General features: G+C 40.9%; 1 protein-coding gene across 1 annotated transcript in view; it reads right to left on the bottom strand.

Moving 5' to 3' along the window:
• LOC144267399 (inter-alpha-trypsin inhibitor heavy chain H3-like) overlaps positions 1–11,166 on the bottom strand; it is a 44,636-nt gene extending 33,470 nt beyond the window's left edge. Inside the window, exons 1-5 of the mRNA XM_077821349.1 lie at positions 11,074–11,166; positions 4,093–4,113; positions 2,590–2,756; positions 1,446–1,550; positions 866–1,028 (exon numbers count right to left, since the gene is read on the bottom strand). Of these exons, the coding sequence (XP_077677475.1) occupies positions 866–1,028; positions 1,446–1,550; positions 2,590–2,756; positions 4,093–4,113; positions 11,074–11,166 (549 nt within the window). The remainder of the gene's footprint in view (positions 1–865; positions 1,029–1,445; positions 1,551–2,589; positions 2,757–4,092; positions 4,114–11,073) is intronic.
• Between the last annotated feature and the right edge of the window lie 2,820 nt (positions 11,167–13,986).

The raw sequence follows: 13,986 nt of genomic DNA on the forward strand, positions 1-13,986 counted from the left end.
AAACAGCATTCATGTTTGAATCAGAAATCCTCAGGTAGTTAGATGTGACTTACCTATCTTCCATCTGGAGACTTAAAAAAGAAACACAACTGCAAGTTACTATTTTACTAACTGCTTGCAAGGATTTGGGTCAGATGTTGAAGAACCACACATTTCCTTGGAAAATACCATACTGCCAGTACCATGAGGCCATATCTGGTTATCATTTGTTTATGCTGCAATATGGTTTTGGTCTTGTGCAAAGTGCTGCATATAATGATTTAAGCATGTTTTGATGACCAGTTTCAGAGTATATATTTTTAAAGCATCTCCTGGGCACACATGAGAGAAAACTATTGAACTACAGGTAGATTTTAACAGGGCAGATAAGGAGAGTGTTCAAATAACCTCTGGCACAAAAGAGACCTTGGTTTGAATCCTAGGGTATGGTTTGTGTGTGTCTGTGAATTCAGGCAGCATTGTTTGGCATCAGTTTGATAAAGGCTTGGGCTATTCTATTAAGGCATTTGTGAGAGGAGTGTCTCACGTTCATCCTGTCCTCAGTTGTGTTGATGAGTTTCCCACTCTCCAAACTATTTTTTGTAGGGCTTATTCCTTGTCTCAACTAACGAAGCTTATGTATGCAAACCAGTAATAAAATACATTGTTTGAGGCTTTCAACCTGGTTCATAATCACTATTGCCCACAAGATATTGGTTGGGGGGCCTTCCCCTCAATAGTGAACTGCTGTGGATAAATACAGTAACCCGCTTCATCTGTTATGCACAGATTCCAAAAGATGTACGAGATTTCAGTATATCTTGAGTTTCTGTAACTACAGAATGTAACTACTGCAAGGTACAATTTAATTTACAATGCCATTTACCTCAAAGTGATTGACGAGCTGCTTTGGTTTTACTTTAATGAGCATCTCATATTTTCCAAAGTTTCTCTTCAGCAATTCCTCATACGTGAGTTCAAAAGTGACTTTGCTGGCTGCTGCAATGTTGACTGAAACAGTGAACTTTTCAGTTTTTCTCCCAGAAGCCCTAGAAATGTTAAACTAATTACAAATAAGAAAAAAGGCTGCTTGTCCCTTCTCTCCTATTGTGCACCTGCTCAAGAGCCAGGCATAGTCTAGCCCACAAAAATGAATATAAGAGAGATGAGATTTCTGGGTCTCATTCTTTATCACTGACTCATACTGAGAAGCATTTACACAGGTAGCTGAGTGGGACTAATCACATGAGTATGTACTTTGCATAATTAAATCTTTCACAATTAGGGATATCCCCTGACCAATCAGAAGTCATGTCTCTATTACATTATAACCAATATCCTTTTTTCATATAAAGTATGAACTTTTAACAGAGGCTATAAAATACATTCCTAATTTCATTTTTAGCTATAGGATGCTGGAATATGGAAATGAAAGGTTTAAGCCCACTGTAAATCAGCATTCTTACCTGACGAGACCCGCAGTCTGTCCCCGTGACACAGCCTTCTCATATTGCTTTTTTGCAACTTCCTTTTCTTTTATATTCCCAGGATAGGTAACACCATCAATTGTCCTACAGATGGAAAAAGTATCTAATTTAGTGAATGATGTGTATTGACACATGAAAATATTATGGGTTATTCTCTGTTCATCAGGTTTCAGAGTAGCAGCCATGTTAGTCTGTATTCGCAAAAAGAAAAGGAGGACTTGTGGCACCTTAGAGACTAACCAATTTATTTGAGCATGAGCTTTCGTGAGCTACAGCTCACTTCATCGGATGCATACCACGGTATGCATCCGATGAAGTGAGCTGTAGCTCACGAAAGCTCATGCTCAAATAAATTGGTTAGTCTCTAAGGTGCCACAAGTCCTCCTTTTCTTCTCTGTTCATCATCTTGTTTGCTAACAAGCAGTTTTTAGACTTGATCTTGCCAAGTGCTGAGCACTTCCTGTGAGGTGATGAACACCTTCAATTTCCAGTTACTTCAGCTGGAGTTCAGAGTTCTACACCTTACTAGATCAAGACCGATTCCTCCTCTGAAAATAAATAAATGAGCCCAATATTGGGCTGATGGTCACAACTATTCAAATCTTTGGCAAACTCCTATACCATGGCATGGTGAATATCATGTTTTGAACAATGACACCAGATGACATATTGTAACTAAAGACAAGAAGGTGTGATATTTTCCTCCATTTTCTGGCCTTCATCTGCTTTCAGCTACTATGTTCAAATATTGCTTCTACAATAATGGAATAATTGAAGTTACAATGTCATGATGGGAAAACTGTAGGCAATGGAACATCTTTCTAGAGATCCTAGGTTTGAACAAGTGTTATTTCTGGAAATTTCCTTTATGCCCCTGCGGAAGGGTAGAAAAAAATTGCAAATTAGTGTTCTTATCCACAGATGCACAACTGTCTGAAGGTCCCACAAATACCCTGCATCTGTACTTGTATCATTAACTTTGTCCATGTAACATTTAAAAATCAGCCTAATAGTAAAGTAAAAATAAAGATCTCAGTTCAGATTCTTAATGCTGCTAGTCTATATTTCTCTGTATTAAACCCATACAGTCTTAGTCCATGCTAGAAATAGAAGTCCTTCTCACATGCTGAAATTGGTAATGAAGGCTGTCTTAGGCAGATCAACATCAAAAAACACTTCCCTAGACACATTGGCACGATTGACTGCTCGGCTAGTGATGACATTGTGGGCAAATCGGGAAGTCACTTTGCTGTCAATTTTCATGCTGTAGATTTCTATGCCATTGACAATCTGGAGAATAAAATGGCAAAATAACCACCAGTTACATTTGAGCACTGTGTAAATCAGTAATAATTCAATAAAACAGAAATAATCATAGTAGGAGTCCTAGCATTTCACTGCATAACGGAAAAGAACAAGTTCTGTATTTGTTCAGGACCACTAGGGTACAATGAAGTTTGCTTGGATGTTTTTAATATTGTCCATAATCAAGCTACTATGTGAAAATAATTATTCTACTAACAGTAACTATAAGCTCAGTAGCAAAATGCTATCTCTAGAGTTGAGTCGGCACTGCTACTATAAGCTCCTACCTTCAAGTATTTATAACATTTTGAAATTTTCTTTTACTGCATCCATAACTCCTGTGCATGCTCAGTATTGGGTGGACACAACAATACAGTATACCTCTGGCTTATGATACCAATGATTGCTGTAACGAGCAGCTGAATGGCTGGCTTGTGCAGCACGCACCTAGAAGGTGCCTTTGTATAAAAGTGCCACAGATAGAATATCAAGGAGGATATCTGAAATGAAATTGAGTTGAAGGGAAAAATTCACTCCCTAAATAGAGATCCCTCACAAGGCCTGTGGACCACTTAAAACAGGAGCTATTTCCTCTACAAGTTGGAAAGGAAGTAATGAGGGAGGAAGATTGTTACTGTATTTCTTTCAAATACTTGGGAGATGCTCAGTTACTATGGTGATGGGGCTATATAAGTACATAGCTAAATAGATAGATACAACTATTTAGGTAACTCTTCAGCAACAACATGTACCTTTTGCACAAGAATAATATTTAGAAGTGCCCCAGGATTCTTATGGTTGGGGATGAGAGGAGATAGATGACTGCAGCCTGGCTGATTCACTAAGTATTTAGATTTGTGCTTAAGTGGGATGGACTACTGAATTGGGGTCTAAATGCCAACGGGCATCAGCCTTAAAGCCACTTGCCTTCCTTGAAGGAAATACTTAAAAAGAAGATAAAATGTTTCTGTTAGAGGCATAGAGACAATGCCAAACAGTTTTGTTGTTTGAAATACAAAATGGGATTAGCTATTATTTGTTTGTTCTCTTTTTACTGCACAGAGCCTGACTGACTCTGAGTTTGGGATATTACTGTATATTATGATTACCTAAACCAAAAACCTCAAACTAGCACGCAACATTTACCATGTGTACCTAGAAATAACAATTACTCTTGCTGTGCTCATTATAGTGTGACAGACGTCTTGAAAATAGTAAGAGTATTTTATTAATTGAAATGTGAATCCATCACTGCAGCCTGGATAAAAACAAACCCTCATTTGGTACAATATCCTTTGTTATAAATTAGAAGAGAACTTACCAAGTCATCAGCACTTCGCTTCTGTAAAGAGAAGAAATTGAAAAATTGTCTTATGACTATTGTAAGAATCTGCATACAGATAAACCTACTTAGCATCTAGGTAGCACTTCAGCATCTATATAGCACTTTAGCATCTTCCAAGTCAAATGGGAGTTTTGTGTGAGTAAGCAGTGTAGAGCCAGCCCATAGTTAGTAAATTCAAGGTTGATTCATCCTTGTGTTCTGGTACCATGTGCTAGGTAAGTTATTTCTACGTAAATTATTGGGTGCTGGAGTTAAGTCTGGGTATATATGAGCAGTCAGTGGGAGACAATAGTTTTGCCCAAGAAAAGAATGAGTCATTCAGGATCTGGCCCATTTATTCTGTTTGTAAAGCCCCAAACCCTTCGGTCCTGATTAGCTAATAATGGGTCTCGACAACTGTGGATTTGAAAGTTAGAACTCAAATGTTGCTGGGTTTATGTTTTTGCTCAGGAGACACTGAACAAGGAGCAAAGATGGGGACAGAATGAAAAACAAATACAGATAAATTGAAAGAAAGAGGGGAAAGAGAAATTATAATAAAAAATTAAATACAATTTAAATGCCACACAGAGGAGACACATGTACTAGCCTGGATTGGTGGTAGTGGTGGATTTTGTTTGTGTAGAGGGTGTCTCTTCAGTCCTTAACGTATAGCATAGACTTCTGTTTGTATGTGCTCCCCTCTGCTGCACAAAGTATAAATTACTGAAGAACCTCTAAGTGTCCCAAGATCCATGGGTTGAATCCCTTTTCATTCCACCCAGGGAACAACCTGGTCCCCCTAAAGGCATGATCAGAGAGAAACTCCATGTTTGGGAACTCAGTTTCCGGGCCTTTAGGTAGGTATTTCCCACATGGAGAACAATTTGGCCTTTTGGAATCTCCCTGGGGGAAAGGGGATTTGTGAACTTTAGCTACTTATGTGAAACCCAAAATATTTAGATATACATGTATACATCCTTGAGGCTTACTCGTCCATATATTTGTGCTGCTTCAGGCCACAATTTTCACACCATCTTGCAAGTCAGTGGTGCGCAAACTTTTCCAGTCGCACCCTCCCTTTACCATTCACGGAATTTGTTGTGCACCCCTCCGTTACTTGTTATCTGAGGTAATCCCTGACCTCTGTGCTGCTGCTGGAAGCAGCGCTGCCTTCAAACCTGGGTGGCCAGATAGCAGTGGCTGCTGGCCAGGGCGTTCGTTATCTGCAGTGCAGGAGGACTGGTGTTTTTTGTGTGTGTGTTTTGTTTTGTTTTTTTAATCCCGCTCCATCCCACCCCGCAGTACTCGCTTTATTTTTATCCCACTCCCGCTATTATGGCAGCAGGTCCTGCAGGATCTGGGGGATCCCAGTTTCTTTGTGTCCCCCCCCAGCCCAGAGAACCTCTTGTGCTTCACGGAGGGGCATACCCCCCAGGTTGTGCACCACTGTTATAAGTGACAGTATTTCTGCTGGACAGTAGTGGTGGATGAGGTCACTATGAAAGCATGTAAACACAGAGAGGCTTCCAGAAATTAATGTTTGTTTTAAATCGGTATATTTGCTCCCACTGTAGGTAGGCTGTGCAAATAAGAAAAAAGGCAATTTTACAGGTCAGGGAAGGCCACTATTTCAAAATGAACTCCAGGAAGTTTGATTACAAATTCCTTCTTTCTCTTGGTTCAAAGTCTCATTGGTGATATTCTGTTTTTGGAAAACTGGCTTTTTGTATTTATACACTCTACCTAACATGGAAGCAAATGTACTGAGATTTTAACCAACATATTACTATTGAAGATATGGATATGCCCCACAGTACCACCCTACAGTCTTTAATTGATTTATCCTCACACACACATCCCTGTGAGGTAGGGCAAAGCTATTACCCCCATTTTTCTAATGGAGAACTGAGGGTCAGACACCTAGATTCTCAAAGGTATTTAGTCACCCACTAGTAGGGAACTAGATGCCCAAATACATTTGAGGAGCTGGACCTAAGTGACTTGCCCAAGGTTATAAAGGAAGAAGTTCATGGCAGAACAGAGACTTGAAGACAATTCCTAAGCTCATGCCCTAACCACTGGAAAATGCTTTTTTTTCCAGCTAGAATCTTATTTCTACCTACTCTGTCTCTCTGGCAACCCAACTACTCTTATGTTCTCAACTGCCACCTCCATGCAAGTGATTCCTATATATACCTCTGTTCAGTCTCACCTCTCCAGGTGTGACTCAGATGTCTACTTATGAATGCCCAAATGCCATTTCAAACTCAGTCTTTCCAAAATTGAATTTCTTTCCTACTCATCCCCCTTCTCCGTCTCTCTATCCTTCCTGTCTCATGGCCTCAGTGTCATCTTTGACTCTTCACCTATCAACCCATACTTACTCTCAAGTCCTGTCACCTCATTATATCACCAAAATTCACCCTTTTGTTATTGTCCTCACTCTTTCACCTTGATAACTGTAACCTGCCCTTTTCCAGTTCTCCCCTCTCTCCTCTCCACACTATCCAAAATATCGCTGTTAAAGTCCTCTTCCTTTCTCCTCATTGAACATGTCTCTCACATCTCTCATTCAATAGCTTCATTGCCTCACTGCTTCTGACTATGTCATATTCAAACTCCTTGTCCTCACTCTCTATTTAATCTTGATCCACTTACAACTGTTTTCATTTCATAGATTTTCAAGGTGGGATCATTATGATGATCTAGTTTGACCTCCTGCATAACACAGGCCATTTCCTCCTGCTCCTCAATTTGCTTCCTACAGGTCTATTCAACTCTCATTCAAGTATTTCAATTTCCTTCAAATCAACGGAAGGAAAGACCCTTGTAGTTAGTCCCAAATCTCATAAAAAGCACCTTGTCTTACCGCTGCCTTCGTCTCTTTCATGGGATTAGCTTCATGCCTTTGACTGTGCTGCCCACTGTGCCTGAGACAGATAATCTCCACTTTCTATTAAGAGTGGCTTTTCTTCATCAAATTCCTCCTTCAGCAATTTTTCAGGAATCCTCCCTACCTTCTTGCCTATAATCTCGTCTCTCCTATCCCTGGACTTTTGTCCCATGTTTTATCTATCTTAGAACAAGGAGCAGAGAATGTGACCCACGCTGTGTAACTGTTAAGCATTACATAAATAACTTTTATTACTACTACTTCTAATACAATTCACATAAAAATTTCCCACCATTGCTCTTGTAACTTTCTTCAGTGCTTTATCCAAGTGGAAGGTTCTGGCGATAGCCCTCTGAACATACATCACAGATTACATGCACCCACTCATTGCAAATAATGATTTCAACTTTATAAGTCATGCACTGAGGTACAGACTCCCAGGGAGTGAAAAGTTAGAATTACTCTGAAATGTCAAGTGACTTTGAATTTCCATATAGTGGGGGGGGGGGGAGAGTGAGGAGCTTCAAGACACTTTTAAAATCTGTTCTTTGGTTATATTACAGCCAATTGGGTGACCTGTCTACTAGATTTATACTTGGAGCCATGTGAAAAAATCTACTCCACTGGCAAAGAATTCTTTTTTCTTTTTTTTTTTTTTGCTTCTGCCACTTCACTCAAAACCAAAACAGTTATTGCTTTCACTATGAAATGTTTGTCTTCCTGCCTAGAGTCACTTACAACCTTCAGCTCTATAGTGTATCCAGTTAAGTAATTTTGATTGTGGATTCATAAGAGAGGGACAATGGTGTTTGTACTTAATTTTACATAATTATACTATTGTTACACATGTAGGCAGGATCTCAGTGAGATTTCTCCTGACATCTAGTGATGAACTGGGGACAAAGACGTCAGGCACAGACCATATTTGCACAGACAAACTAGTCTGCCTAGGTGTTCACCAGACAGAACTGCTTTGCAAAAGGGGTTCAGTTTTGGCTGGTTTGGGATTACAGCTCACATTAGTACTGAATGCAGGGGTAATGAAAAGTTATCTTTATTGTATGAGTAAAGGGCAACAGAACTGTACCTACCCTGTTCTGATCCCCTAAACTGAACCTCACTTGCTAAGCAGAAGGTAGGGATGCTAAATCCCAGTGAAAATGAGAGGGTGTGAGAACAGGTGTTCCTGAGGATATGGACTCTGCCTAAAATCCGCCCCCCCTCCCCTCTAGTGTTTAAAGACTGAGCTGACTGGATTCAGTTGAATCCTTGTTTCTGTTCATGATTACAAGAGCTGAAATCACTGATGAGCAAGTCTTGGGGCTAAGCCTTAGAACTGGTGTGGGGACAGTGTTGCAGTGAAAAATAACTAAGATGGCAGCAGAGAGGTTCCCCACTATCCAGTGAAATCACGAAGAGCTGGGCTAAGTGATGGTAGTAGAGATAGTGCAGCAGCAAATTACAGTTGCAAGTGGTGGCAGAGAAAGCAGCAGCAGCAGCAAGCCAGTTGCAGAGGCAAGCGGCAGCAGCAGCAGAGATATTGCTCAATTGCCGCCCCCTCCCCCCCCTTTACAGGGGTCAGAGGTGAACTCAGGTGAATGCAGCTCTGAACTCTGTGTCTTTGCTGGCCATGGATAACCAAGTGTGAATGGGATGCAGTAGAGGGAAAGGCGAGTGGCATATTAAATGGACATTTGTTCATTAGACTGTCACACCACAAGATAGGAAACTGAAGCGAAGGAGACTGCCCAACGTACTGTGGGGTGGGTGTTTCCTTATGGTTACATGCTTTCGTATCATGACTGAGGTGTTTTCCAAAATTAATGCTGGGTTCCCTTTTCCTTTTAAGTTTTTTTTTGTTATACACAGACTCAGTGCTTGTGAGTGGAGAAGTATTGCATTTTGGGTTGGTGTTTATTTTTCCCAGATATCCAGTTCTATTTTATCTTGTTCAGAGAAACTCCTAGATATTGAACCCAGCCCTTATTGCTGCCGACTCCACCAGGCAAAAGGGTTACGTTCACATATCTTTATCATAGTTTCTGTAAGAACTATACTTCTCCTCCTCCAAGAAGTTTCTAGGCCATGAAAACTGAAATCCCATCACACCTATATGAGATTCCTCCAAAGCTGAGTTGATAAATAAGGTAGTGTAAGGAAGCTTGTACTACTGCTACCCATGCTGTGAATAAGCAGAGGACTTTAATTTCCAAGGCTGTCTATCCAGTAGAAGCTTTGCCATTGACAATTTTACTTTGTGCCCCTAGCCCAGCTGCAGGTGGTGGAGGTGCAAAGGGAGTTTTATGGCACCTCTGATTCTTGGGTTGGTTTGGCCCCCAAGACCAAGTTAGAGCAGACCGAGAGCTGCTCTAAATCACACCTGTCTGACTGTGGCCCCAATGGCAGTTGGCGATTACCAGAGGACAGAGCTGCTCCTGTCTCACCCTGTCCCTCTGGCCATACCCCCTACTCCACGGGGCCAGGAATGGGGTGGGAAGGAACCTCTATGCCACACAGGAATTTCCATTATTTCAATGGAATTATATCCTCATAAAAGTGGCATACCTCAGTGGACAATCAGCTCTACTCTTTACAGGCTTCTGCATGTACCTTACCAGGAATATAGCATAGAGTTGTGGGCATCTTAAATTCAGAAAGGTTTCAGCATTAGAGCAGAAATACAGAGAACAATAACAATTATGTGTCAGGGGCGAATCTAATTTATGAAGGAAGCAGGAAAGAGGTACAACTTTATAATTGTGTTACATAATAACTAAATAATGAACTTGTATATAGTGTTGTTGTAGCTGGGTTAGTTTCCCAGACCTGAAGAAGAGCTCTGTGTTAGCTCGAAAGCTTGTCTCTCTGACCAACAGAAGTTGGTCCAATAAAAATATTATAATGTCATTTCAAGAGCATTTTCAGTCATACATCTCAAAGTATTCTGAAAAGGTGGATAAACATTATAGACAAGGAAACTAAGGCATAGAATGGTTGAGACTTGCTAAAGTATATACAACCAGTCAATGGAAATGAAGTGGTCTAACTCTGCCCTACCCTGAGGCCACAGTGCTACCAAATGGAGCTTACCATAACCATCTACAAGTCATTGAAACATGGAAATACAGAGAAGGAAGAAAAATCGTTTCTTGTGGTTAGGCATACTGGCACGAAATGGAGCAAAAATATTTAGACTGAATATTATGAAGCATTTTCTTACACTGAGATCTAGTTAAGTATAAAAGAGTGTCCCTTGTGATGTGGTGGAAGCTCTGCCATATTGTCATGAAATTCACTGAAGGGTACAATTCTGTCCTGGCACCCAGGTAATGGACATGATCACCAGAAAGATATTTTGTGTCTCTGATATCTACTATTCTTTGGTTGGTTTTTGCCCCCAGTATTTTTTTATTTTACAGGTGCAATAATCAGGTGCTACAGTTATTATCTTACCTCTGTAAAAACAAAAACCTTGAAAACATCTTTTTATATTTGGGTGAGGCATGGAAGGAGAGAAAAACAGAGGAAGGTTGTTATGAGTAGGGAAAGTGATAGTGGTTTAAAAACAGAAATACAGAAGTTTCTACAATAGATGACTCAGGAGCATTGTGCAGCCCTACAGATGATCAACTGTCTCAATTACCTCATAAATTCAGCAGATAGGGAAGTGTCCATTTTCATGTTAAGTTCAGCAGCAGAGGGAGTTCTCTCAGCTTAACCTGCCTGGTTCATTCAAAAGTATGCAAGGACCCTATCTGCCTGGCATAACAACCATATCCAGCAGAACAGCAGGGACACCTGATTCAATAGGAAGCACAGGAGGTGTATGCCTGCCCAGTCTGCTTGAGGTCTGATCCTCTGTCCCTAGAAGTCAACAGCAAAGGTCCTAGTTGGGTGACGAGATATCAAGTGTGAAAAATTACGACAGGGATGGGAGGTAACAGGATCCTATGTAAGACAAAGCCCCTAATATGAGAACAGTCCTGATAAAATCAGGACATCTGGCCACCCTAGATCCTAGTGCATTCAGTGGTTCATGAATCATGGAAGCAGTAGCTACCTGGTGGATTTTAGTTACTTACCTTGATGTTCCTGAAAGGTGTTATAAAAAAGTCTGATGTTTCAAGCACAGGAATCAATGCCAATAAAATGTAAAACAACAAATGGTTTTCCATGTTGGAAAAATGAGCAATGCTACTTTGAGGGTTATGTGCTAATAAATAATACCCTATTTAGTCTGTTAATAAACAACCAAATGTGAAAACAGGGGTTAAACATTAGGCAAACGGGGGAGGGGGGGGAGGAAAGCAAATAGTGAACTTTTGAAGTTATAACAAAGTTTGTAGAAAACATTTGCAAAATCTCTGTCAAAACGTTTTAATTACAGTTAAGAGTGAAAATATATTCTCTCTACCAAATTAACATTTTGCATTATACCTGAGTGACTGAATGTCACAAAATCAAATCTCCATTATGGTTCTAACATTAGCCTTACATTTGCACACATGCCTCCAACCCATCTTCCACACATTCCTGCCCATTTTCCACATACAGGTCCACACCCCATTGTAGTAACTATACCCAGATGTACTGACACTCATTTCTTAACCTGTGTATTTTTATATAATATAAATAATATATAAGTTTTAATAAAAAAATTTAAGTACCTACCCCTCCATGGCTTAGAAAGCTTTCTTCCATGCTCCTGCCCTTCTGCTGTTTACTCTCTCATGAGCTGGAGACACCTATAGCCTTATCCAATGCCAGAAGTGGCAGGTTGGTGGATCAGGAATTATTCAGTTCAATATAATTTGATGTAAATAAGGCAAATAGATGTGGCAATAAGGAGCATTCTCCAGCATAAGTGATGAGTGGTTAGAGATATATGGATCCTGAGATAAAGCTGGTGTAACTAAGAATTTACTGGTTTCAGAGTAGCAGCCATGTTAGTCTGTATTCACAAAAAGAAAAGGAGTACTTGTGGCACCTTAGAGACTAACAAATTTATTTGAGCATAAGCTTTCATGAGCTACAGCTCACTTCATCGGATGCCACAAGTACTCCTTTTCTTTTTAAGAATTTACTTTTTAGATCCTAATCCTAAAAATACTTAAGCACATACCTAACCGTGTCTGTGTGAATAGTCAAGTTTATGCTTGAAAATTTACAGCCCTATAATGGAAATAGTTAACTGTAACATTGTGTTTAGTTTAGATATTTTGTAAGAGGAAAAAATCTCAACTTTAAATATCTGTCCAAAGCCCCAAGCCTTTCAGTGCTGCAGCTGTGAAAGGGACACTGAACAGAAAGGAGGTTTCAGTTCTGGAGGGTTGTTTTTTGTCTTATGAAAGAACCTTGGCCTCGAGAGAGGGGAGTACCTATGGTGGAACCATAGGTTTTCAATTTCCCACATTAGGCAGATCTAGCTTGTTGCCGGCACCCAGTGCCAAGAGGCTAAACAACAGCTGAAGTTGGTTCATTACCCGGTGTGCTACACCCAATAATCACAACGGGGTGGAGAAGCAGAAAAGTTTATTTGAAGCTTCAAATAGATACAGGGAGATTTGAATCTCAAATCCTGTACACAGAGCAGGAAGTTACACAGGCTTTTATACATCCTTTTTCCCAGTATACTTATCCAATAGCAAGCTGCCCCAAGTATCCATATAGCTAGCCAATCCAGTTCCCAGCTAGTTCCCTTGTTCTCTGTATCATTTATTAAACTATACATAAAGCTGCTTTATTCAGCATTGTTCTTCCATATCTGCCCTGTGTGGCCTTGCTTAGTTTCAGGCAGTCTGACTCTGCAACATATTGTTGCAGATTCTCAGCATAACTGCTGTGTATGCCTCCAGGCGGGGGGGCCAAGGACACTTGGGCCTAGTACGCAGAGCTGCTGCGAGTGCCTCCAGGCGGGAGGGGGGGCCAAGGACACCTGGGCCTAGTGCGAGGGGGCTTCATCGACACTCGTGGTCTTCCATCCCCTCGAGTTATCTAGTGGCCATGCCCCAGTGTCCCCAACAACTCTCCCCTTTGAGAACACTCAACAACCTTGGCTCTGAGTTTTCTCACTTGGGCTACTTATTTCTTTACAATATGACTTTGCATAAGCACTTTGTGATAGCCCTGAAAAAAATGACTTATTAACTTTTGCAAAAGGGCCCTAACACATGATACTGCACAGCATAATACCAGTAATACAAGCAATACAGGAAAGAGAATTTTCAATAGCAGGCTAAATAAACCACCAAGCCAAGACGACAAACCCCAGCCTGAAAACAAGGTTTGCAACCAATCGTTCTCTGGGGCAGTATAGGCAACCTGTGCTCCGGCTCGGGCATGGGCCTCAGCCTGTACCACCTTTTCATAGATCTCATAACTGCTATCATTTACATATACACAACATCAGGGCCCGACAAGGGCACAAACCCCTCCTTGGGATGCCAAGAGATAGTCCAAAGCCAGCCTGTTTTGGAGGGAAAATGTCCTGAGCTGCTGTACCTCTTTATTTAATGTTTTTACTGCTGACCCTAAATCACTAACTGAGTTCTCTAACTCTAAGGCCACTTTCTCAAGTACCATCTGCAGCCTTATAGTATAGCGGCCTATCCATGCCATGGCTGGCCCGGTAAACAGTGCGCTATTCCCAGTACAGAGCACCCTACAAGCTTCTCGGTTGTGAGGGGATTCTTCATATTGCCCTCCAATGCAGTCGTCGCAGGGTCTTTTCTCTTGACTCAACAGAGGTGTCTCGGGCATTTCTAATCTTTCCTTTGGGCAGTGTGGCAGTTATGGAAAGATGAGGAACTCCATGAGCTATATAACAGCTACCTGTCCAGTTGGCTGGCAGCACCTTGTAAGCCTTTCGGCCACATACAAAATAGTGACCCTGTAGGGCCCAGTAAGGACTGTTTCTTAAGGGGATTCCTGGGATATTTAAGGCTGCTTTGGCTGCTTTTTTAAACAATTTATATGCCCCCAAGGGGGCATCTTAT

This window comes from Eretmochelys imbricata, chromosome 7 (assembly GCF_965152235.1).
Source record: "Eretmochelys imbricata isolate rEreImb1 chromosome 7, rEreImb1.hap1, whole genome shotgun sequence".
NCBI classification, from domain to species: Eukaryota; Metazoa; Chordata; order Testudines; family Cheloniidae; genus Eretmochelys; species Eretmochelys imbricata.